Raw genomic sequence first — 23,315 nt, 5'->3', positions numbered from 1 at the left:
TTCTACGAGGCCACCATCACCCTGATACCAAAACCAGACAAAGACGTCACAAAAAAAGAAAACTTCAGGCCAATATCTCTGATGAACACGGATGCAAAAATCCTCAACAAAATACTAGCAAACAGAATCCAACAGCGCATTAAAAGGATCATACACCGTGATCAAGTGGGATTTATCCCAGGAATGCAAGGATTCTTCAATATACGCAAATCAATCCATGTGATACACCATATTAACAAATTGAAGGATAAAAACCATATGATAATCTCAAGAGATGCAGAGAAAGCTTTGGACAAAATTCAACACCCATTTATGATAAAAACTCTCCAGAAAGTGGGCATAGAGGGAAACTACCTCAACATAATAAAGGCCATATATGACAAACCCACACCCAACATCGTTCTCAATGATGAAAAACTGAAACCATTTTTCAGTGATGAAAAGCTGAAACCATTTTTCAGGGCAACTAGACAAGGTTGCCCATTTTCACCACTATTATTCAACATAGTTTTGGAAGTTCTGGCCACAGTAATCAGAGAAGAAAAAGAAATAAAAGGAATCCAAATAGGAAAGAAGTAAAACAGTCACTGTTTGCAGATGACATGATACTATACATAGAGAATCTTAAAGATGCTACCAGAAAACTACTAGAGCTAATCAATGAATTTGGTAAAGTAGCAGGATACAAAATTAACGCACAGCAATCTCTTGAATTCCTATACACTAATGATGAAAATTCTGCAAGAGAAATTAGGGAAACACTCCCATTAACCATTGCAACGAAAAGAATAAAATACTTAGGAATAAACCTACCTAAGAAGACAAAAGACCTGTATGCAGAAAACTATAAGACACTGATGAAAGAAATTCAAGATGATACAAACAGATGGAGAGATATACTATGTTCTTGGATTGGAAGAATCAACATTGTGAAAATGACTATACTACCTAAAGCAATCTACAGATTCAATGCAATCCTTATCAAACTACCAATGGCATTTTTCACAGTACTAGAACCAAAAATTGCACAACTTGTATGGAAACACAAAAGACCCTGAATAGCCAAAGCAATCTTGAGAAAGAAAAACGGAGCTGGAGGAATCAGGCTGCCAGACTTCAGACTATACTACAAAGCTACAGTAATCAAGACAGTATGGTACTGGCACAAAAACAGAAATATAGATCAATGGAAAAGGATAGAAAGCCCAGAGATAAACCCCCACACATATGGTCACCTTATCTTTGATAAAGGAGGCAGGAATATACAGTGGAGAAAAGACAGCCTCTTCAGTAAGTGGTGCTGGGAAAACTGGACAGCTACATGTAAAAGAATGAAATTAGAACACTTCCTAACACCATACACAAAGATAAACTCAAAATGGATTAAAGACCTAAATGTAAGGCCAGACACTATAAAACTCTTAGAAGAAAACATAGGCAGAACACTCCATGACATAAATCACAGCAAGATCCTTTTTGACCCACCTCCTAGAGAAATGGAAATAAAAACAAAAATAAACAAATGGGACCTAATGAAACCTAAAAGCTTTTGCACAGCATAGGAAACCATAAACAAGACGAAAAGACAACCCTCAGAATGGGAGAAAATATTTGCAACCGAAGCAACTGGCACAGGATTAATCTCCAAAGTATACAAGCAGCTCATGCAGCTCAGTATCAAAAAAAACAAACAACCCAATCCAAAAATGGGCTGAAGACCTAAACAGGCATTTCTCCAAAGAAGATATACAGATTGCCAACAAACACATGAAAAGATGCTCAACATCACTAATCATTAGAGAAGTGGAAATCAAAACTACAATGAGGTATCACCTCACACTGGTCAGAATGGCCATCATCAAAATATCTACAAACGATAAATGCTGGAGAGGGTGTGGAGAAAAGGGAACCCTCTTGCACTGTTGGTGGGAATGTAAATTGATACAGCCACTATGGAGAACAGTATGGAGGTTCCTTAAAAAACTAAAAATAGAACTACCATACGACCCAGCAATCCCACTACTGGGCATACACCCTGAGAAAACCATAATTCAAAAAGAGTCATGTACCACAATGTTCATTGCAGCACTATTTACAATAGCCAGGACATGGAAGCAACCTAAGTGTCCACTGACAGATGAATGGATAAAGAAGATGTGGCATGTATACACGATGGAATATTACTCAGCCATAAAAAAGAAATGAAATTGAGTTATTTGTAATGAGGTGGATGGACCTACAGTCTGTCATACAGAGTGCAGTAAGTCAGAAAGAGAAAAACAAATACCATATGCTAACACACATATATGGAATCTCAAAAAAAAATATGGCTCTGATGAACCTAAGGGCAGGACAGGAATAAAGATACAGATGTAGAGAATGGACTTGAGGACATGGGGAGGGGGAAGGGTATGCTGGGACGAAGTGAGAGAGTAGCATTGACATATATACACTACCAAATGTAAAATAGATAGCTAGTGGGAAGCAGCCACATAGCACAGGGAGATCAGCTCGGTACTTTGCAACCACCTAGATGGGTGGGATAAGAAGGGTAGGAGGGAGATGCAAGCGGGAGGGGATATGGGGATATACGTATGCATATAGCTGATTCACTTTGTTATACAGCAGAAACTAACACAACACTGTAAAGCAATTATACTCCAATAAAGATGTTAAAAAAAAAATGGAAGTTTGTATTTTTAAGCTTCTTTGCTTTAAAAAAAAAAAACCTGAAAAGGAGAATGAGAAGGAAAGAATGTGTAATAAGATCTAGATTCCTAAATCGACAGATTAAAAAGTATAATCTGTACTCTTTTCAGTTTTAGACTTACTGTTGGTAGGAGAAGAGGGAGAAAAGTACATTATAGGGCTCAGGGTATCTCAGCTTTTCCCCAAATGGCTCACCTCCTGAAGTGAAAGAAGCGGCAAAACACGGGCGAGTCTTTCTGCTGCTCCTTATCCTTTCGGAGGCTGTCCAAGCGACACTCCCGGCACTTGGGCAGCTGCGCAACGATGTTCACGCAAGAGTCGTCCTGCACAAAGGCCTCACAGCTCTGCTGCAGCTTCTTGAGTTTGGCTGGGTCTGTCAAAACCGACTTCCGGGATGGGGCTAGAAAAAAAGATGAAGGAAAATGGGACTTCAAATTTTAAAAAAATCACATCAATATTTGACTGAATTCTATTCAAAAGGTCAGTTTTCCCAAAGGGAGAACTCCTCTTCTCAATTACTGGTTCAACTGTAGTAATTTCTAAAAATGGCTTAATAGAAGACAACTATCAGAACAATTGGAAGTTTTATTCTCTTTACAAAATACATCTCATTTGGTGAATCCATTTGGCAACTTAAAACCCCAGACTCACAATTCCAAGTTAGTGCATACCTCTATTCACAACCCTAGATAAGAAGAATGCTTCAACAGAGGACCATGCGGAAGTCAACTGTGTCAGTTTTCACACTCAAAAAGACTGGTTTGAGATGTGTTTTCCAAAGCATTCTGCAAAAGCTAACCATTCCAAATGTCACAGGTCCCTTGGCCTATAAGAGTTATCCTCTAGGGCTTCCCTGGTGGCGCAGTGGGTGAGAGTCCGCCTGCCAATGCAGGGGACACGGGTTCGAGCCGTGGTCTGGGAAGATCCCACATGCCGCGGAGCAACTAGGCCCGTGAGCCACAACTACTGAGCCTGCGCGTCTGGAGCCTGTGCTCCGCAACAAGAGAGGCCACAACAGTGAGAGGCCCGTGCACCGCGATGAAGAGCGGCCCCCGCTCGCCACAACTAGAGAAAGCCCTCGCACAGAAACGAAGACCCAACACAGCCAAAAAATAAATTAATTCATTAATTAAAAAAAAAAAAGTGTTATCCTCTAAATGCTCCTAAGAGATGCCACTTGACCCTTGACATATCTTCTATTTCCTTCACACATATGTTCCGTTCAAGATTAAGAGCATCGGCTAAAGAGAGGATTTTGATTCTAAGTAAATGCATGTTTTAAGTTTTAACTTGTAATGGGCAGGAGAACTTGAAAGGAAAAGTTAAGATGGTTTCTAAAGAAAAAGGGAGAAAAAAATAGAGATGTAACATTAAAGAGCAACCACTGCGTCAGACCAAACAACACAGAGAGGAATCCATTTCTAAGTCAAAAGCCTCGAGGTATACAGTGGGCCCTCTACATCCGTGGGTTCAACCAACCATTGATTGAAAATACTACACGACCTGTGGTCGGTTGAATCTGCAGATGCAGAACCTGCAGATGGGAATGGGAAGGCTAACTGTAGGGGACTGGTGCATTTGTGGATTTGTGGTATCCACAGGGGGTCCTGGAACTGATCCCTCTCAGATACTGAGGGACTGTATTTCATATAAAACCGACAGAAAAGACCTATTCTCGGGGTCCAAGGGAGCTAAGAAGAGGAAAGTGGATTCTTAGGCAAACAAAAAACAAAAACACAACTTCTGGGGAACCACTCAAGAGACGGGTGGGAGACGGTGGTAAGCAGTCTCGAAAGAAACTAGAAGAAAGATCTCAAACCAAAGAAGGCTTTAAATAAAATAAGCATCTTTAATAATTACCTTAGAGGTGTTCTAATCTTACCTCTCTTTTAAAGCACGACTAGAGCACGCTGTAAAATGCTAAATGGATGCCATCAGGCCTTGACCCCTTAAACATTCTTATTCAGTTAGTGAAAGAGAAGGTAAAGCAAGAAAGGAGGGAAAATAAAGAAATCAGTAGTTCATGATGGAATTTTAATTACTCAGATATTGGAAACACATCATCCTTTGAGTTGGACCAGGTTTTCCCAGACCGAGTCCAAAGATTATCTTATCTGTTCTGCCTGGGCTTAAAAGAGGAAATACCTAGAAATAAGCCAGTTGAACTAACTAAATCTAGCTCTTCAGGGAGGAGAGGAACAGCTGATCCCCAATCAATGACTCAATTCAGAGCAGAGCCACGGGAAAAAAGCAACACCAACTTCTGAGGAGCCACACATCTACTAAACAGAGAAAGGGCAGCTGTTCAACTCCAGCTTGTTTTTGTTTTCTAACCCCTAAGCAAGCAAGGACACACGGCAGAGGAGCAGTTTCCAGTCGAGTCTCTTCATACCCACAGCAATACTGGTGGAAACAGCACAGAGGTGCTGGCAGGCTTCTGATCACACTGTCTTACTCCTCAGCCAAAAGTCCCAGTAGACAGCATGCACCAGGGTGCGGACTAGGCTTTTCATTTCTCTTGAAATCATTTTAGTTGGAGCACAGCTGCACAACATATTAAGAAAGACAACGCTGGACTCCGAAACTCACTTCTATACCTATAATGTGCTTACTGGTCCAGAACTTAGTTTTTTCACATATTAAAATAATTTGCCTTAAAAACTAGCTGAATGTGAGGGCTGATGACTCAAAAAGAATAAAGAAATAGAACAGGGACGTGGTTATGAATATTCACTTTCTTCGGGGAGTTACATAACTCCTGAGGAACAGTAGAACCTTATGCAATTAATTTTGTGCAAATTACCAGCTATATCAACTTAAGCCTCAAGAATGAACAAGCTGGGTTAGAAGTATTACTCAGCAAGGAAAGTTGTTTTCCAATTCCTCCAACTCTACTTCAAAAAGACCCCCAAGTCAAACCCACCTCTAGTTTCAGAGGCCTGTAGGAAAAGCTAGAGTGTGGATTATTCAGTTGTTACTTACCCAAATGAATAGCGTTTTTATTAAGTTTTTTTTTTCAAGTTAATTTTCCCACACAGCTGACAATTATCAAATCTATTTTTAAACTGTAATAGGCCTGAACCTTTTGACATACTGAAGCCATTTAGTTCTATTAATTCTAGTAAGAGAGCATCTGATAACTACCACCACTGATACTCATCCTCAAACTTAACATAAGCAGTGTGAAATACATGTGCCATTTTCTCTATAAGAAGAGTGCTTAGTTCTAAATTGTGGGTGCAGCCAGACCTCCCCTTAAGCAAAGAGACTCTGCCTGGTGTTTCAGCACTGTCCTTAAATTCTTTAACTAAAAATCCCTTTTCTAGAGGTGGTGATGCACTTCCCTTTTTAAAAAAATTTCAAATCTGGACTACCTGTGTGAGCATAAAATTTCAATCACTTCCTTCCCTCCAACCTGGCTGTCACAGAAAGATAAGTAATAGGCTGAAGATAAAGCAATCATCAGATCACTTTAGATTTTATTTCAAAATTATTTTCTTACAACCAAAAATTGGGAACCACCTAAGTCATACAGTAAATGCATATAATGGAATCCTTGCAGACTTTAAAATGTTGACAGGCACCTACACTAATGCACTGGGTAAAACTGTTGGTATGAACCCATATGTGTAATAGTTTATCTGTGTTTCTATATACATGGAACTAAGTCCACCAAAATGTTAAAAGTAATCATTTCTGAGAAGATTTAGGGATTTTACTTTCTTCTTTGGACTTTTTTGATTGTACGAACTTTTTCTACAGTCATTTTCCTATTATTTTCTCATAAGGTAAGAAGAAGATATGTACGTACTGACAACCATTTCTTACCTTCTACCAATAAAGATATGCAGAAACACTCACCATTCTGGATTTTATTGTTGCTTCTTGTACAACAGCTTTCAGTATCTCCTTTTGCTGAAGACTCCTTTAAATTCTGTGACTGGCAACCTAAAGTTGAAGGTTCTACCTTTTTTTCTACACAACAATTAGGACTATTACTATTGACATCTGCTTTCTCTTCTGGCTTATTTGAAAGGACATCAGATGTGGAAGGTCCATGTTCGAGATGCTTCTGCAGTTCAGGAGTACTGGCAATTTCCAATTCTGCCGTAGAAGAAGCCTTTGTAGGTAAGCACTCCTTAGGAAGGTCAGTCGATGATGGAGGAAAAGATTCCAAGCTGCTTTCCTGGTCAGTGTTTGTCTTCAGCTGGGTATAGTTTCCCTTTGGTTCACTCAGGGTTTTCAAGTCTCCAGTTCCAATCTGAGAGGACTTTGAAGAGAGCAACCCTACTTTGCAGACAACATCTGGTGTTCTCACTATTTCAGGCTTTGTATTTAGACAGGAAGAAAGTTCTGGTAAAATCTGTTTATGACTTCTGAAAAAGAGTAATATGAAAACTAGCATCTAGGACTTTTATCTCTTGCCTACCTTCCAAAAATAATTGCTTGGTTCCCTAAAGTAACCAGTATGAAAGAGAAAAGAAAACCGCTTATATGAGAGAATTTATGATAGGTTTCTGTGGGCTGGAGTTAAAAGTAATCAGTCAATGGCTCTGCAAAAATATATTAAACACTAAGAAAAAGATAACCCTAAATCCTATTTGCATGTTCTCATAAATCTTTAACTACTTCAAGTTAGTTCTACTTCTCATAGCAAAATGAACCTCAGCTTTCCCTCAAAACAAACTGAGTATCACATGGAACCAAAATCACCAGCAGCGCAAAACCCTATCTGACTATGAACATGTTACCAGCCTTAGCACTGGACTATTTCACTTTTGTTTGGTCAGTGATCAAGACCCAAAGCAAAGGGAAGAGCCAGCTGATTACGTACTTGTTCACAGACCAATCTGGTACTCCCTCCACCCCCAATAGGGGCTATCCTGAAAGAAATTTTCTTTCTCTGAAATTCATCCTAAAGTTCTTTCCCCAGCAAAATGCAAGGTCCTTTTTCCCAGTTACACTTGTTTCCCTTCCTCTAACAAAGGATCTCATCCTGGAGAAGTTGTTCTCACTTGAGTACCTATACTAGACATCTTTGCTTGGGTACCACCGAACTTCTTACTGCTCCCTCTTTCTGCTCTGAAGACCACTCCGCCCCCTCTCTGACTGTGTGTGACTATGTGTCCCTCTTTAAGCTCTCTCCCAAGCAGCCCGCTGTCCTCCCAGTGAACCGATGTGCTCATCCACTCTCTCACCTTATTGCAGTGGTCTTCCAAGCCTACCTTTCTACACCAGTCTCTGACCCCTATGTTAGGTTCTTATCAACTGCCTGCACAGGCTACCACTCCTCCTAAAAGAGATCCTTCCCTTAAAACTCTTCTCTCCATTTACCTTGTAGCCACTTTAAATCTCTGATTAAATTTCACATTTCTTATTATCCTCACCTGTAACTTAGTAACTATGCCTCATGACTCAGTATTTTCTCTACTGCCACATTTCTCACCTATACTTGAGGTCTGGGCTGATGAGAACCACTCACTGGAACCCTGTCTCCCTCTTCTCCACACTCCCACTGACCTCAGTCTTCCACATACAACCAATCTGCTCCCTTTTCCTTGAAAGTGGACATCTATTCTACAGCTGTCTGTAGTATTTCCATTGACCATTCTCCCTATATCAAGTCAAGAAAGCTCCTCTTTCCTCACACCCCCTTCTTTTCTGTAACCTTTTAAATGTTGTTCTGTATGCCTACTACACTTACCACCTCTGAAGGCACCTGACCAACTTGGAAAGTCTAACCTCCCTGGACAACCTGAGATACACTGGATGGCAGGTAATTACATCAAATTTTAGCTGCACTAATAGTCTCTCTATAAACACTGAATGTAGGGTCAGTCTTGCCACCTGAGCAATGTCAGCTCAGACAGGAAGAACCACGGCTTAAATAACCGTTCTTTGCATTATGATTAAACATCTTTAAATCATAACTACTCACCCTTGAGGAATTTTTGCTCCAAGGTTAGGTGGAGAGTTGGCAGCCTGCGGAGTACTCTGATGTCTCGGGTCCTTACTTGGCGGAGTTGCTGCAGTGCAGCCGAGCAGTATCTCCTTAAAAACTGTTGTGGGAACAGACTGTACAGGACACACACTGGGAGAGGCCTAAAAGATACCAAACCAAACAGATATTAAAAGGAAAGCCCCTAGTTGAGGCATTACGAAATGCTAGCAAGATTCAAGTTTATTTGCTTGGTTTAGTAGTAAACAAACACACCAACATCACCAAATAAAAAGAACAGGACAGTAGAACAAGTAGTAAATCACAAATTAAGGACTTATACCTGAGAGCTATTAAATAAGTCACTCCAGCTTTTCACAAAACTTGCATCTTCCTATAAAAGATCACAAGCTGATCTTTTACAGACCTCTGAATCATTATGCCAGGAAAATGCAGCCATGTGGCAATTACTTTACTAATGCAATGCACAGAAGTGAGCTTTTAATCAACAGTCTTCAAATGGTGGCAGCTTCACATGCATTCAGTTCAACATTACTAAGTGCCCACCATGCACTTACTGCGTAGACTGGCAGGAGACCAGACCACATAGGACTCTTGCAGGCAGTGGTGCCTACTGGGTACCAACTTAAGCCTTTACAATGCAATAAAGGTTGAGGACATGGTTCCTGCTGGTATGTGGCTCATCTAGTCACAAAGGTCATCCCAAGCTGCAAAAAATATCAAGTCATGACAGGCCTGTGGGACAAAGTTAGGACACTTGTCCCCTTCCACTTTTGTGTACTTTTAACTTTACAAAAATGTTAATAACGGATCAACTTCTTCCCAGTTTATACTATCCAGTTTATACTTTCCCACCATGGAAAGAGAAGGAAGAGATTAAACTCAACTCCAGACAACTAAACAGTCTATGGCTTAACCAGGTGAAACCCACTGACCATCTTCACCAGCCTCTTCATTATGTGCTTAAATTTAAAGTCACATTGTCCTTTTCAACTGCGTCTCTCTCACACCACAATGACCTTTACATTCACCTTACCAAATCTAAACTTGCAAAATCTTCAAAGTTTCGTCTTCTAGTTACTAACTTCTAAAATTTGATGCAGAACTTCCCTGAGTAAATTTTTAAAACCTCACAATTCTGAATACAGACTATGTAGTCTACTCATGAATCTTTTTCGCAGACATTTACTCTGACAGCCTTGAAAATACTGTCTAGTATATGCTAAATACAAATATCTGAAAAATAAGAATTTACTTAATCACTATTACAGTTTCGGCATAGCTTCCAACTATTTTAACGTATCAATGCTAAATCATCTGATCATACATTACACTACGTTAGCTCAGTTGGTTAAATATTAGCAGCTTAGTGTTCCCCAGAAGGATTTTTGGGGGGAGGCTTTGGCTATTCTAAGGACATCCTTGGGCTAGCCAACTTTACCTCTCTGGGCCTCAGCTTCCTAATCCTTAAAATGAGGAAATCAGATATTTTTATTCTGTACAACATCCATGGAACTGCTCGAGCCAAAAAACCCTCCAAGTCATTTCCCATATCCGGTCAATGAACCAGGAAATCCTGCCTCTATTTCCAAAATGTTTCTGGAATCTATAAATTTCTTTCCAGGCCACCATTACCACCATCTTTCCCCTAGACTACTATGTGTATACTAACTGGCCTGACTCCCTTCCATTTTTGCCTAAACCTTTTGCCTCCTATCTGAAATTTATTCTACCACAGAGCAATCTTTATAAAACATAAATCAATCAGATGGTGGCACTCCACTGCCGACAAGAATTCTACATGGTCTGGTCTCTGCCAACCCCTGCCCCTCATCCCACTCCATTTGTTTACAGTGCTCCAACTATACCAGCAGCTTCCTTTCTAGTCTTCAAATGTTCTAAGCTCTTTCTTGCCTGCCCCTTTGCACTTGCTATCCCCCTGTCTGGGCAGTTTTCATGTGGTTGGCTGGTTCCATCCTTCACCCTCAAATCTGCTCAACTGTCACCTCAGTATCTCTGATCACTCTTTCCAAAGCAGTGTCCCACAAGCCACTGCCTTACGCTTTATTATACTGCCATGTTTCTATCTTTCATTGTACTACCACACTGTGAAAATACCTTAAGTTACTTTTTTTTTACTGTCCGTCTCCTCACAATGAAACGTAAACCCCTATGGACGAGACCCTGCTCTTGTATCCACTGTTATACCTTTTAAAGCCAGGCACATAGGAGATGCTCAATAAAAAAGGCTGGTGGAATGCATGAATGAATAAACGCTCTTAGCACTTAATATTTCAAAGAGCTACAACTAAGTCTTGTGAGATACCTCAAGAACCAGGCAGTAATGCTCACCAACGTCTAGCACATATTAAGTGTTCAATAAATATTTGTTGGAAAGCAGGATGGAGGAATAGAGGGAAGGGGGGAGGACTCTGCTGATTTTACAATGGTGCCTCACCACACCGATGAAAGGTTTTGTAGCGGAGTGGCAACGACAGCAGAGTGGCTAAGAGCATTGGGTTTTGGTGTTAGACCCTGGTTGGAATCCAGTCTCTGACACTTCCTCGCACATTATTTAACCTCTCTAAGCTTGTTTCCTCAATCACAATGAGGAGTAATGAATGACAGTAATGAGAAAAAAGGAGAGTAATGAAGCATACTGTACAGGGCTGTGCTTTACCACAGTGCCTGGCACATAGATTAGCTGTCTCAAAGCAGAAAAATATCCTGAAAAGTTTCTCGGTGCAGTCACCATGTGTTAGAATTATCATAACCTGGATGCTTTTCCTTTAAGAAAATGAAGTATATCACTCTACAACTTTACTGAGGTTTAGCTCAACAGGGATAGGGCTCCGATTCCAAAACCCATCTCCACGTGCACACCACTGCATTGGCCTCTGACTTGACAAGGGTCAAAGTTTCTTCTTACCTGAAGAGTTTTCCCTGAAGGTCTTCTATACCAGTCATGGCAATAGTTCCTCCCTGCCAGCAGACGGAGATAATATAATTGAGCGTATAATGATATTCCAGAAAGGACACTGCTGGCTCACACTCCTCAGCAGACTCTCTCAATTAACCAGGCAACGTCCTAACTCTGAGGAATAGTCTGCTAGGCAGAGAAGACCTTCAAGGAGCCAGATGTTACTGGCAAACAGGTTTACCTTATCCAAAAGTATTCATCCCAGCAATCAAGAGTGTTGTCAACCTCAACCTAAACTCCTGTCATCCAAAGACCACCAAACTCTTTGCCAGTCCAACACATCTGGAAAGTGCAGACACAGTGAGACGTGCACCAAGTGTGTTACTGTACTCACCTTTCACTCACACATGTAAATGAACTCTCTTTCTTTCCCCACTTCTTCCTTTACCTCTCCATCTCCCCTGAAATCTAGGCTAGGCCAGTGTTTCCAAAAACTTGCCTGATTACAAGGATCACCCAGGATATGGAAAAATATTCACAATATACTGTAAAGGAATCAAGGAAGCTACACAAGAGTATGGCTTTTAGTTTACAAAAAAAAAAAAAAAAAAAAGCCTCCACGAATATACAGGAAAAAGAAAAAGAAACAAAACAGGAGGAAGACAGGTATTCCAAAATGTGAATAGTGAGAGTCTCTGAAAAGTATGATTATGAGTGATGTTTCTTTTCTTTACTATGCTTTTCTGGGTTTCCTAAATATTTTTAAATGAGAATAACTTTTTTTTAAATGTAAGAATCTTTATTTTGAAAACAAGTGCAATGTAAAAGGAGAATAACTTTTATAATTAAAAAAATAATAATAATTTCTAAAATGTCAATACCCAGGTAAAAGTTTACCATCTCCAAATTCCTTTAGAATGTGAAGATGACTAGGATAGTTCTTAAGAGCTGGAACAGACATTTTTTAAACATCAAATTTATTTCCACATTTTAGATGCTGAAGTTAAGGCTCAAATAGGTTGAGGAACTTATCTCCCAACCAAAGTTCAGGCTTTTTTGAAAAACAGCTTCTATTGTGTCCAGTAATCAGTAGCACACAAACCTAGTGAGCTGGACAGTATGCTGACAGAGAGCAAAGACACAAGCTCCCTGCCCTTCAAGAGCGTGAGTCAGGAAGAGAGGATCACTTACATACGTATATGTTACCATATTTTACAAGCACCTCCTTCAAGCTTATAAATTTACTTGCTCAAATGCCTATCACATCACTGATAAACTTGACACTTTGAAGAACTGGCACCTCCACCAACAGGAGGTCCCCACTGACCCCAGTCCTGCTTGTACCCCAGGTCGATTTCTCCATGATCCATCAGGATGCCATTTCCTCGGGTCTGGTCCCCACCTCAACATAACATCATGTGGCTCTCCTTTTCATCTTACCGAACGTTTACAGTGATGCCTTCTCCATGACAGGCAACATGCAATCAACTTCTCCAAACTGCCCTTTATTACCTCTACGCAAGACTGTTAACAATTTATCCAGTACAAAACCTGACAGGTTACCGTTCTGCTCTGTTTCTCTTTCAGCTTCTAATACCACGGATTACTTGACAGTATCCCCTGTGAGTCTGCCTCTAAGAGGCAATAATCACTTGCCTGACATCCTCAATTTACAGTCCTTACTACATTACTTCCCCTTAGTAAACTTTAAGGCAAAATGAAAAGGTGGTAATGCTAATTTCCGTAATTAGCTCTTCATTCTTTCCTGAACCACCTGAGGTCAAGCCTACACATTTGGAAGGAAGACAGAGGTATTAGATATCCTGGTTTACAAAGTTTCTCATCTAGTATCAAAGTTCCTGTGGCCTGTGCACAGGCTTTAAGACTCAGGAAAGCCAGTCACCTTAGCCGCCCAGATAGCTTAGTATTTGTGTAGCACGTGCTTGCTTCGGTTCTAGTTGATGCAGTCCAGCCTGCCCTGATCCAGAGCCGTAGATGCGTTCACTGACCCTGACCCATTCTCATGCCGTCTCTCCTTGCTCTGCCCCCACCCAGGCTCCAAAGTTCCCTCTACAATGCTGCCAACAATCTTAATATCCACTTGATCAATTTTAAAATTCTAAACTCCAGGGACTTCCCTGGTGGCCCAGTGGTTAACACTCCGCGCTCCCAATGCAGGGGGCCCAGGTTTGAGCCCTGGTCGGGGAACTAGATCCCGCCAAGCCACAACTAAAGATCCCACATTCTGTAACTAAGACCTGGTGCAGCCAAATAAATAAATATTTTTTAAAATAAATAAATAAAATAAAATAAAATTCTAAACTCCAGCCTGGAGCAGAGCATCATAAAGGCGTTTTTGACAATTATAACACGGTAAACTTTCCATGTACCACAAGTGCATTTGGATACCTAAGTTGTGAGAAAAGTAATCTGTACTGTAATAGGACCTAAGGATTCAACTCACTTAAAAAAGAAAAAGCCTTAAGTTTCTTTTTTTCCCTCCAGATTTCAAAATTTGACCCTGTCATTTATACCCTCCCTTGAGAAGTCTACCCCAGTCCCCCAGTCCCCCATTCCCTCATTAGGCTAGTCTGTCTAGGTTAATCTTTTGGGAATTCTGAATAAAATTGCCCCATTGTGTACACTGTGATGTCCTGAAGACATGTACGAGTAATTACAAAGCATAATAAATTAGGGAATTTGACCTAGTCTGGGATATAGTTTAAAATGATTGTAGAGGTGTTAGGTATGGCTTCCTGGAGGAAGCAACATCACATTAGAAAGATAAATGGGAGTTAATTAGAGTGAAGATAGGATTAGAAGAGAAACGAGAACAATGAGTCCTAAGGTTGGAGAAAGCATGAGGACTTGAAGAGCTAAAGAAGGCCAGCTTCTCTACAACAGGGAGGAGAGGGAAAAGCCGACAGCCTTAAGTTTCTTGATCCAAATCCTATTTCAGGATAGAATTAAATCCAGTACTTGAACTCAACAGTGCCATTCACAGAAGCCTGTAGTTTTCTAGGCAGAAATTAGTAATGGCAAACCAACCACTTCCTTCAAAAAGTGAGTACGTTTGTTCACCCAATCATAAATGACCAATCAAACCTCTCAGTTATTGAGGTGGGAGTCCTATTCCAACACCAAGTCTACTCAGAATTCTAAGGTTCCTCCCCTCTTCTCATGCAAGGCATTCTTCTGATTTGACACACACAACTCAATTTATCTTCAAAAATACCTCCATAGGGTGAAACTGTCAAATCGATTGACAATTTTCAGGAAACATCGAAACTAAAAACTTTTTCTTGACAAAAACAGTGAACCAGAAACTTATATTATCTCCATCTGCTTGAGTATAGAAATTACGGCCAAGATCTGGGACTAGCAAAGAGCAGACACAACAGTACAGAAGAGCAGAGAAGACAGCTTTATTACCACTAAACAAACTGGCCATGCACTGTGAGAATTAAAGAAAGGTTTACACAAGTGACAAAAATAAAGCAAGGTTACCTCAGAGCAAGATTTTGCTTGTTTGGAAACCAGGCTTCCATTATTCTCAGAAGATTTGCGTTTTACAGCCCCAATTCTTGTAGAGTTACCTAAAATATTTAAAAACAGGTAAGTTGGCATCCCTGTTTCTCTTAATGTGAGAAGGATAAAGGGGAAAGGAGAACAAAGATTTTAATCAAACAATGTATCTTACCACATGTCACAAAGTTATCATGTACAACTTCAACATGAATCAGTGATGGATCGACAATTTTCAGTGCTGGAATCTTAAAAACAAATAAATAAAACAAAGATACTGGGAAATTTAAAAAATGCTTAGGAACACACCAGAAATTAGCTCTATCAACATAACAGTAGGGGCTTCTGGGACTTCCCTGGTGGCACAGTGGTTAAGAATCCGCCTGCCAATGCAGGGGACACGGGTTCGAGCCCTGGTCCGGGAAGATCCCACATGCCACGGAGCAACTAAGCCCGTGCACAACTACTGAGCCTGTGCTCTAGAATCCACAAGCCACAACTACTGAGCACGTGTGCCACAAACTACTGAAGCCTGCGCACCTAGAGCCTGTGCTCCGCAACAAGAGAAGCCACCATAATGAGAAGCCCGCGCACCACAACGAAGAGTAGACCCTGCTCGCCGCAACTAGAGAAAGCCCGTGTGCAGCAGTGAAGACCCAATGCAGCCATAAATTAATTAAAATTTATTTAAAAAAACAAACAATAGGGGCTTCTTACATATAATTTCTTTTTAAAATAATTGTGATTTTTTTCTACTCTGATATTTTAATACAAAATAATAAAGGTGTTTAGCTCCTATAAGATACTATAATTCCTTTTTATAATTATCTTTCCCTGTCAAGTTATCTTACACACAATTATCATCATCCTTACCTCCTCACAGTTGACTTGAAGAGTTTTTGATGTTGGGTTTCCATTTACAATGGTTGCAGAAAACCACTGAGTAGATGGGTCCAAGCTATAAATTTTTACTTCTGAACCAACTAAGTTTTTGTCGCCTTAAAAAATAAAAATTAAAAAAAATCCTTAGAGCAATATGCATTATCTCCCAACAGCACCATTATCCAGGATAATCTTTTCCCAAATCTTTAAAAATGCAGTAGACAAAAAGTAAACATTAAAAGATACTGCTATAAATGCAAGAAGACAGACATTTCAGCAAAGCTAGGAGAAGATTTAAACTGCCTATTTTTAACCTTCACTTTTCTATTGATTTATCTTAGACTTGCAATATATTTATTCTAGCATTTGTATCAGACCATGTAGTATCAGATAACACATTGAGACGTAACTCATTCTCCTATGCAGAGTTTTAGAGGATACAAATTTAGGAACCTCAGCAAAACTGCTAAGTCTGATAAAATACTTACAATTGTGAAATTGACCAAGAAAATCAATAACAGTAAATGGCAAGATCAAGATTACCAAATTAACGTTTTATTAATTTTATAAGACTGAAATTCCAAACATATCAAATTCCATGTCAAAATACAGCTGAGCTTGTTTAATATCTACTTCACTTTTATAGTCTTCACATGATCCCTGAGCTTTCCAAATTTCAGAGACTTTAGAATACATTACAGAATAAATAAAGTCCTCCACTCATCTAGTTGCATGGGAAAAGCAGCAAAAGAATTTCTAACAAATTAGAATTTTTAATGAGCAAATGAGTGAGAAGGGCTAAAACATAGCTTCTTACCTTGTAAAAGATGGCTTTCATCCAAATGTTTCACAATCAAAGCCTGAAATTCTTTACTGACATTCTGATTATCGATAAGTGAAAGTCGAAGATTGTTTACATCCTGAAAAATGGAAAATCATTACATTTTAAGGTAACAAGTAAGAAGAGTTGTTTAAATTCCAGTGGATATTTCAATCAGTTTAATCACAGGGATTAAAGTAGTGTCAATTAGCCATTTGATGGCAGCAAACCATTGCAACTCCAATGAATTAGACTGGTCAAATAGTAGGAAACCATCAAACCATCACAAATATAAGGCAGACAGAAGTGAAGTCACCCCAAGCTAAGAGGAAGACAGATACTAAGAGTGGCTCAAATTTTAAATACAATAAGCAAACAACCTAGCTAGTCAGTTGATGTCAAAAATACTCTGTATCCCAAACTCTATGGATTAGGGAAATCACAGCTCCAAATGCAAGGGGCAAAAGACACATACATAGAAATCACTTAGATCCACAGTGTCAATTCATTGAAATTGCTGTTTTTAACAAACATCATTTCACACAGATTCATTTACCCTAACTAGAATTCCAAACGCATTCTTGTTTACGAAGGGGGCCGTGGGGGTGAGGAAGGACAAAATCTGAATGAATAGCGTTAAGCCTTCAGCAAGCCAGTTTTGAAACATTCAATTCTTGGCAGCTCTATTTTTGGCACTATTCCACAGTGCTCTGGCTTTGTGTGTACACTCAGTTATGATAAATGTATACAGACTGTCAATAGGAGGAACCTGCCAAACCCAAACTGTATAGCACAGAAGCCCTTCCAATATCAGGCCTTCATGCTTTTCTGCATGTGAAATGGGTACACAGTGGCCAAAAACAGTTCATCCATTTCTCCCATTGGAAAGAACAGTCTTTTAGAGAGGCCACACTGGAAAAATTTCTTAAGCCAAATAACATTAGACTTAAACTAGGGGTTTCATAAGAGCTCAACATTAATAACCAAAACGGGCCATGTGTTTTTTTTTCCATGCTACTGCAATTTCAAAAACTTTAAATGTGTTCTTCAATTCCTACTACAAGGTAAAATATCATGTTAATCGGGCGAGCCACAAAGGGCTCTTAAATAAATAAAACTTACTGACCTTTTTCAACCTCAAGAAACAAAACTGAAAAGGTTAAACACATGAAAGATATAAAACAGAACTGTCCCGAAAACAATGCTAAGAAGTAAAAACTACTCTACTGCTCAGTGAAGCAGACATCCACAGCCCCTGCTGTATGTTCCTTGGTCCTTAAGAGCAGTCATTCTGCCTTTTAATGTAGGAAAAATATCAAGATGCCTATCTGACATATGAAGATAACTTGTGTCTGCAATTAAGTAAAAGCATCTTCCTCTGTTCCATTTACTTAAACATTATAAAATAGGGTTCAGAGTGTGAATCTTGTTTTCACTCACTTCGAGGACATGGAAGTAAAAGTAAGACTTGAGTAGAGAAAAGTTAATGCCAAGGCCCAGCAATGGCAATGACCCTTGGTCCTAAACTGTCTTTTAGCAAATAAACTGGTTTAATTGTTCTACAGGCCATAGAAACAAGTCAGGTCACAAAACATAAGTGGGTAAAGGGGATTACTAAGCTTCACAAATGACATATAAAAAAACCAATGTTATTATAAGACCAACATTATTCCCAAGGTAGTGATCTGTGGCGGTAATCTGTGTGTTCTTCCCCTCCCTCCCAACATTTTTATAATAAAGGAAAAAATCACACACGAGCAAGACCCAAGAGCCTAAATGTTGTGAACAAAAAGTGGGAGTTCTGCAAGCTAACTGGAAAGAATATGAACACACACACACACACACAATTCACATTGTTTGTGGTAGTTACGTTAAGTCACCACAAACACTGAATTAGTGAATACTGAACCATTCCTAGCGGAAAGATGGGGTTAGGTTCCTTCAAGCCTCTGGTCACAACATTGTCGTCAACCAATCAATACATAACCTTGTTTTATGTGTTTCGGTTGAAAAACCCACTATTTAGTATATATTGCTGCAATACTAACCTCGAACCCATGGCCACTATACCTCACGGCTGAATGAAGCTTATCTAACACATGTATTTTCTCCCTAAGACACATCACAGCCTCCTTGCACTTAGGAACACTAGAGAGCACTTCAGCACTACCCTTGGGGGCCATTTTAAACAGTGAAATCACCAACAAAAAAGCACAAAAATGCAGTACTAAATAGACCTTGAAAAGGACACTTGTTTACAGTAGAATAGAGGAAATAAGAAGGCAGAATGTCACCTTATTCAACCTAAGCTGGGAACATGTGTCAGACAACTGAAAATTTTCACCACTCTGCACACGTCTGTGAATGACCATGAAAGCACCAAAGTACTGATTGGGGGGTTACAAATATATTTTAGCAAGTAAGCAAGTTCCCAAATACAGAATCCTTAAATAATCAGGACTGACATATATGTATACAGATATATGTATATATATGAATGATAGTCTTAGAAATTATCTTCATATCACCTAGGTGTTTCTATACACACACATCATCAACTGTAGTACGTCTGTCCTTCCAACCCCAAATAAACAGTACCAACCCAACGGCTAACACTGAGCAATGATGTCTGACAACTTAGCTGCTCATAAGATGGGTCCTTTTCTCTGTTAGATATCTGAATTAGAGCAACCAACATCAATATGTTAGTTCTCATATCAAAGGAGTCTGTATTTCTATTTTTAGGGTTTAATATTGTTTCTGTGTTTTACCTGTATAGGCTTTAAAAGGTCTTTAGAAAGAAATACTCTTTGTTGATCTCCTAAAAAGCGAATAGACGTTATGGATCCCAAACCAGCTTTGTCCAGCAGAGATCTGTACATCTGAAACAAAAGAAAATGTTTTGGCATCATAACTGTGTCAGCATAATTCTGAAAATGGGGACTGGCAATTTTCCATACACGTGGAAAGAGATAAAGCCATTCAGTTGTTTATTTACTACCAGTATCTCAATAATAACTATTTATGCAACCACAACAGGAGCACGTAATTTTTATCCAGAATCAATAACTTAAATGAGATACACATTTGAGAGTCATTAACATATAGGTCTGGGTCCACAGATGTATGGCTTTCCCCAAATTTATGCAAAATATTGCTTTATGTACATTTCTGTGGGGAGACAGGGCCATGTTTTTAGCAAATTCTTAACAGATGGGGGAAAAAATACAAAGAGCAAAATACAACTTTAAACAAAACCTGACATCACTCAAAAATCTCCAGCAGCTCTTCTCACCCATGGGCAAAATCTTAACTTTGCTCATACGGGCATGCAGGCCCTTCACAAGCTGGTCAGCCTTTCAATCATCCTCTCAGCCTTTCAGCTATCCAATCTGCCCCTTCCTCCTTCAAGCCCCAGCTCATGTCTCAAATAGCCTGAACTGTCCTCTCCTGATCACTATTTTCCTTTAACTGCACCAGACTTATGGTGTGGAAATGGCACAATCATATACTGACTGCTAGCATCTTTAAAGCCAAAGAAATATGAGCCAGAGGGAACCTTAAAGATCATGAGACCAAAAGTGGAAACCCTTACAGGGGCCAGGCAACAGCTACTTTTCAGCTTCAGCCTACTGTTGCGATAAGGAATTGCTATGAGGCTCCAGTGTTGCCGTATCTTGCCATTTTTCCAAGAAAAACTGAAACTCTAGATTTTTAAGGACATTCTCTACATTTTTTAAATGTAGACAACTAATTTAGATTTTCTTAAAACACTGTGAGGGTCAAACCAAAAAGATTTGTATGTCTGTATATATCTGCTGGTTTCTAACCACTGACCTAGACGTTCCCCACATGACCTCCACCCCCGACTTTTCAAGTGAAGAAACTGAGGCCCAAGAAAGTCAAGGGTCAGAGTTGCAGGGCTCCTAGCAGGGCTGACAGGAGGTCCTGGGGGTTTTTCTGAATCTTCTACACTGTCATATCTCTGTACTATTATTTTCCAGAGGACCAAATATAGGCATTACGTATAGATTTTCCCTGTTTCACTCATAACGGGTGAAATACCCTCTTCTCAGGAGTTCAAATAAGCCCGAGTTTTACTCACTATCGCAGGCCACTGAACAATTCGCTCAGAAACTTCAGGAGACTTTCGTTCAGCCAAAACCAAGTTATGTTCCACTAAAAAGGCTCTCCTTAGAAGGCTGTAGACGTCTATCCATCTTCTCTTCCTCCAAGATTCCCCATCAAACTCCACACACACCTAGACAAACAGAATTGAAGGAAAGCAGACTTGATTAACAAAAATAAACATGAAAAATGCCTAAGTTGAATTATACCCTCACCATTCTACTCTGAGTCTTGTATCTGAATATGCTGCCCCCGACTCCTGCTCTCTTACTTCCCTTCTAAACCCACAATAAACTAACCAGATCTGTTAGTCTAACCAACAAGCTTTGGCTCCCAAACCACTTTGGGAAGCACAGTCAAGGGATATGGAGACCAGTCTCTGCCCTCAAAGTAACCTCTGGGAAGCCTTAACAAAAAAGAACCCCCACATAGAAGGTTTTTACATATGTTAATTAGACATCAGAGCTTTGAGAATTGAAAGACAGAAATCTGAAACCCAAAGTACTTCTCGCAGGGCATTGTAATTCTATGTTGACATTGTCAGTGAGTTTAAGATGACCGCCCATCAACACAATCCACCACTGGCTTCCGAATCCCTCTGGTGGCAGCAGGACTCAGCACAAGGCACTTTCAACGCTTTGAGTTGAATAAACTGGGAAATTTATCTCAGAGTTTGAAATCCAAGACAACTTTGCTACATACAGAAACAAGTAATTGATACAGGACCCCAGAATTTTCCAAAACTACCTCTAACTTCTTACATGAAAATTAAACTACCTTTGAAATACTATTTTCCAAGTAACTATGAAGTTTTCTGCTTCTGATCTGCAAAATACCTTTTAGCCCTAAAGTTAAAACCCTTATAATTTGTACAGATATTTTAAAACATAAAAGAAGAATTCAGTCCAAAAGTGGGTCTCTGACAGTAACCCGTAAGTAGGAATCAGTCACAAAACCTTAAAAATCATATAAATGTACCAAACACCTTAGCTTCCTTAACCCATTATGAATATGCTACCCTTTAATTTACTCTAAGTCTTTTAAAATGTTTCTTATGTTTTAACTGAGATACAATAAACTCCCTCAATATTCAGTGTAAAAATCACTATTTTAATTTGATTTAAAAGCTCTCCTCTTAATAGAGTGATGTCTCATTTCTGGTTTCAAAGAATTAGTGAATAAATCTATCAATACTTCAAAATTTCATAGACAATCGTATCTCCCTTTTCCACCTTTAACCTTTAACCTAAAAAAGTTTATTTAATTTCCATTTATTCATCAGAACCCAATTCAAAAATCCTTTCCTCAAGGAAGCCTTCCCTTACCAAAAAGCCCCCCTCTCTCCCAAGAGAAGTCCCTTGCTAATTGTACTCAAAACTCTGTACTCTTCCTTCCTAGCACTAATCCACATTTTGAATTATTTATTTATGGTTAACTGATTGACATATTAAAAACTCTAATCGGTCAAAGTCTGTCTTCTTTTACTTACCATGTATTTCATCAGTCAGTACTCAAATACTTGTTGAATGAATAAATTTCTCTCTGAATTGGGCTCTTACCTTGTTTCTCTCATCCATTTGGAAGGCAGGAAGTTCCCAACTGATATACCACTAGCCTCAATCCCAAACTTTTCCAGTTTTATGGCTATAGACTATCAATCTTTAAAATCAATATAATTTGAGACCCATCCTATCCTTCTCCCCCAACCACAAAATATGCACCCCTAATTTCCCAGGCAACTTCCCCTGAGAAGCTGCATATCTTCTTGGTATGGCAGGCTTTTAACCTTGCAGTTATTACAGAATAAGTGTAAATGTGTTAACCACCTACTATGTGACAAGGCCCTGCGTACTCTACCTTGGTTCTGTGTATTCCATCCATCACCATAACCAACCAGTGGTCCTTCACATCGGGCTTCAGAGACTGCCTATCTTCCTTTCTGTTTGCCTAGCCACAGAATCCAGGTCCTCCGACATCTCCCCTAGTCTTTTTGCCCCACAGCACATCAACCTCAAACCCAACTAAGCTTTGGATGACAGTTTTCCCATCAATGTAGTGTAAGAGGAATGCACATCTACAACATCAGAACCAGAGAGATCTGGGTTTGAATACCAGCTATGTTGAAGCTTTCTTAGAATGATTTTACATGCATAAAATAAAATATGTAGGATTACAAAGGAAACCAATTAACTGTACCGAGGTCAAGAAGCTAAGCTCTCTGAATCTTGTGTTCTGGTAGCTTCAAAATGAAAGTACTAACACCCACCCTTCACTGAATTGTTAGGTAGATTTTAAAGGCAATTTATGTTAAGTATCTGGCAAGGAGACTAGGTAGTTTTAAGACCTCCGTGGTAATTCAAATCTTAATTTAT

At 39.5% G+C, this 23,315-nt stretch overlaps 1 protein-coding gene across 2 annotated transcripts in view; it reads right to left on the bottom strand.

The window, feature by feature from the left end:
* The window catches only part of KDM3A (lysine demethylase 3A), a 54,272-nt gene that overhangs the window by 25,250 nt on the left and 5,707 nt on the right, over positions 1-23,315 (bottom strand). For both annotated transcript variants that reach the window (XM_068564008.1, XM_068564009.1), the window contains exons 3-11: positions 20,921-21,076; positions 19,587-19,697; positions 16,813-16,915; positions 15,987-16,111; positions 15,289-15,361; positions 15,096-15,184; positions 8,648-8,811; positions 6,571-7,085; positions 2,905-3,109 (exon numbers count right to left, since the gene is read on the bottom strand). In XM_068564008.1, the coding sequence (XP_068420109.1) occupies positions 2,905-3,109; positions 6,571-7,085; positions 8,648-8,811; positions 15,096-15,184; positions 15,289-15,361; positions 15,987-16,111; positions 16,813-16,915; positions 19,587-19,697; positions 20,921-21,076 (1,541 nt within the window). The remainder of the gene's footprint in view (positions 1-2,904; positions 3,110-6,570; positions 7,086-8,647; positions 8,812-15,095; positions 15,185-15,288; positions 15,362-15,986; positions 16,112-16,812; positions 16,916-19,586; positions 19,698-20,920; positions 21,077-23,315) is intronic.

Source organism: Eschrichtius robustus, chromosome 15 (genome assembly GCF_028021215.1).
Source record: "Eschrichtius robustus isolate mEscRob2 chromosome 15, mEscRob2.pri, whole genome shotgun sequence".
Taxonomy (NCBI): domain Eukaryota; kingdom Metazoa; phylum Chordata; class Mammalia; order Artiodactyla; family Eschrichtiidae; genus Eschrichtius; species Eschrichtius robustus.
The sequence above is the reverse complement of the archived record's forward strand: the minus strand, read 5'-3'. Positions and strand labels throughout refer to the sequence as shown.